We start from the raw sequence: 3,770 nt of genomic DNA, 5'->3' as shown, positions 1-3,770 counted from the left end.
GGACGAGTAGCTTTAGAGAGAGAAGGTCAGTCAAGGTAAAGGGTCATGGTTAGCTGAACTTATTTGCAGTGCCTGGTTGCCATGGTGCACGGAGATGGTGTATCTCCCTTGAGGCAGCGCCTGGTTGCCTATGGTTTCACGGGTAGATGTTATCTTCGACTCTTGATCTGCAGCGGCTTGGTTGTATGGTCACCGGGGATTTGTTATCTCACGTTGAGCCCCTGGTTTGCTATGTGTTACCGGGGATTATTATCTTCACCTGATCTGGGCAGGCGCCTGGTTGCTGATGGTCACGGGCATTGTTTCTCGACCTTAATTGCAGGCGGCATGGTTGCTATCGGTCACGGGGAGTTCTGTATTCACCTGTTGATCGCCTGGGTGTGCTATGGGTTACGGGATTATTAAGTCTTCACCTTGAATCTGCGTAGCGCCTGGTTACGTAATGGTGCTTCCACGTGGTCGCGATGTTTAGAGCAGTGTGCTGAGAGGCGAGCAACCGAAGCAGGGGCACGGTGTTGTAGGAAATGACCGGCCAGCGCTCGCAAGCTTCACGTCACAAGTAACGCAGCTACGCGAGATAAACCACACAGAACTGTTATTATAGCAGGGGAAACGATACAGGGACTATTACCTGACTAGAGAAACAAAGGACTGTTGATATTGAGAGTGGTGAAACATACAGGACTTTTACTACCTAGGAGGCGGAAAACATACAGGACTGTTTACTAGTAGAGGGACCAATCTACAGGACTGTTACGTAGTAACGGGAAAGCATACAGGAGCTTTACTAAAAGGGGGAGAAACATTAGGAGGGACTATTACTGATAGGGAGAATAGGAGCACACGAGGACTGTACTATAGCAGCGGGTAAAGGAGCATACGAAGGATCTGTATTACTATAGAGGAAAGCATAGAGCGACTGTACTATAGAGGAAACATACAGGACTGCCACTATGAGGAAACATTACAGCGACTTTACTAAGAAAACATAGAGGACTGTTACTATAGAGGGAAAACATAGAGGACTGTTACTATAGAGGACAACATACAGGGAACTGTTACTATAGAGGACATACAGGATCCTACTATAGAGGGAAACATACAGGACTGTTTACTATAGAAGAAAATAGGAGGACTTGACATATAGAGTTGAAACATAGCAGGACTGTTACTATAGAGGGAAACATAGAACTGTTACTATAGAGGAAAACATAGAGGACTGTTACTATAGAGGGAAACATTAGAGGACTGTTACTATAGAGGAAAAACATACAGGACTGTTACTATAGAGCGAACATAGAGAACTGTTACTGATTAGAGGAAAGCACTACAGCCGATGATACTATAGAGGAAAACATTAGCAGGACTAGTTATATAGAGCGCGAAAACATACAGGATGTACTCATAGAGGAAAACATGAACAGCGGACTATTACTATAGAGGAAAAATACAGACTGTTACTATAGAGGAAATACAGGACTGTTACTATAGAGGCGAAACATACAGGGACTGTTACTATAGAGCAAACATACAGGACTGTTACTATAGAGGAAAACATACAGGACTTAGCTTAACTATAGAGGAAACATACAGACTGTTACTATAAGCGGAAAACATACAGGACTGTTACTTATAGACGGGAAAACATACAGGGACTGATTACTATAGAGCGGAAACATACGAGGACTGCTTACTATAGAGGAAAACATAGAGATCGTTACTATAGAGGGACAACAAACTGTTACTATGAGAGCGGAAACACACAGGACTGTACTATTAGAGCGGCAAACATTACAGGACTGTTACTATAGAAGGAGAAGCATACAGGACTGTTACTATAGAGAAAGCATAGAGGACTGTTACTATAGAGGAAACATACAGCGACTGTTACTATAGAGTCGAAACATACAGGGCACTGTTACTATAGAGGGGAAACATACAGGACTGTTACTATAGAGCGGAAACATACAGACTGTTACTATAGAAGGGCAAACATACAGGACTGTTACTATAGAGAAAAACATAAGGACTGTTACTATAGGGAAGACATACAGGACTGTTACTATAGAGGGAAAGCATAGAGGAACTGTACTAATAGAGGGAACATAGCCAGGACTGCTTACTATAGAGGAAAAAACGATAGAGGACTGTTACTATGAGAGGGAAACATAGACGACGTATATAGAGGAGAAAACATAGAGGACTGGTACGTATAGAGGGAAACATAGAGGACTGCTTAACTATAGAGGGAAACATAGAGGACTGTTTACTATGAAGGGAAACATAGAGGACTGTTACTATTAGCAGGAAAACATACAGGACTGCATTACTATAGAGGCAAAACATACAGGACTGTTACTATAGAGGAAACATAGAGGACTGTTACTATAGAGGAAACATACAGGACTGTTACTACTGAGTAAAAAACACAGGACGTGTTACCACAGCCCTTCAGCCAGCGCTCCAAGTTTTACGTCAAAGTAACAGCTACAGAGAGAAGCACACAGACAACAGTTACTACTGAGTAAATCACACAGGTCACTGTAAAAGCACGCAGGGCCCTGTCACTACAAAAGAAAACATACGGGCGCAGTTACTATAGCGCTAAACACATACCACTATGACTCCATAGAGGCTACATGTAAACAGAAAGGATGAGGAACGAGATGAGAGAAGAGCTATTATCTTATCGAAGATTGATGATGACGATGACTACAACGATGATGACGAAGAAGACAAAGACGACGATGACGACAATGCGACGACAACGACGCCGATGATGACGATGATAGTGATCTCGTGTATGATGGTGATGAGGATACTGATGATGATGGTGGTGATGATGAGGATGCTGCTGCTGCTTCTGCTGATGGTGGAGATGATGCTGACGATGCTGCTGCTGCTGCTGCTGCTGCTGCTGATAATGATGATGATGACAACGACGAGGAAGATAATGATGATGATCATAATGTAAATGATGCTAATGTTGATTATGATAATGCTGATGATGAAGAAGAGGATGATGATACTACTGATGATAATCAAAATGACGACGACGACGATGACCGAACGACGACAACGACGACGACGACGACGACGACGACGATGACGACGACGACGTTGACAACAACAACGACGACGACGACGACGACGACGACAACGACGACGACGAACGAGGCGCTCCCAACGAAACTCCAACAAACCGTCTTCTCCAAAAAAACTTACAAGACGCCGTTCGGTCCGAGATACCCGAGAGAGACGTTGATGACCGAACCGAGAAATGGTGCGCCGAACGTCCACAGGAGAAGCCACATGTCGTACGGTCCGAATCTCAGCTTCTTGCCAAACACGATGAGGATGAAGCAGTTGAAAGCGATCACGTTCACCATGCAAGGTTTCTGCGCTGTGATGAACTCGGCAAGCATGAAGCCAAATATGGCGCACTCCGGCTGCGGCACGTGGTCCTAGAACGGTGACGTCATGCGCGTATTATACACAGGTTATATATGTATATGCTATATAGGATATATATATATATATATATAATATATATATATATATATATATAGTATATATATATACTTACGACGCACGCACGCCCCCCCCCCCACAGCACACAGCTCACACATTCACACACACATACAATAAACAAACGAGTAGCGGCGTCGACGGAGTACACACGATACAGCGATACACATGACAGCACACAGCACACGCACACACACACACACACACACACACACACACACACACACACACACACACACACA

General features: G+C 44.0%; 1 protein-coding gene across 1 annotated transcript in view; it reads right to left on the bottom strand.

The window, feature by feature from the left end:
* LOC106816943 overlaps positions 1-3,458 on the bottom strand; it is an 8,278-nt gene extending 4,820 nt beyond the window's left edge. Inside the window, exon 1 of the mRNA XM_014821591.1 lies at positions 3,226-3,458. Within this exon, the coding sequence (XP_014677077.1) occupies positions 3,226-3,425 (200 nt within the window). The 5' untranslated portion in view covers positions 3,426-3,458. The remainder of the gene's footprint in view (positions 1-3,225) is intronic.
* Between the last annotated feature and the right edge of the window lie 312 nt (positions 3,459-3,770).

This window comes from Priapulus caudatus, unplaced genomic scaffold, assembly GCF_000485595.1.
Source record: "Priapulus caudatus unplaced genomic scaffold, Priapulus_caudatus-5.0.1 Scaffold1542, whole genome shotgun sequence".
Lineage (NCBI taxonomy): Eukaryota > Metazoa > Priapulida > Priapulimorpha > Priapulimorphida > Priapulidae > Priapulus > Priapulus caudatus.
This window is presented reverse-complemented; position numbering and strand designations above follow the sequence as displayed.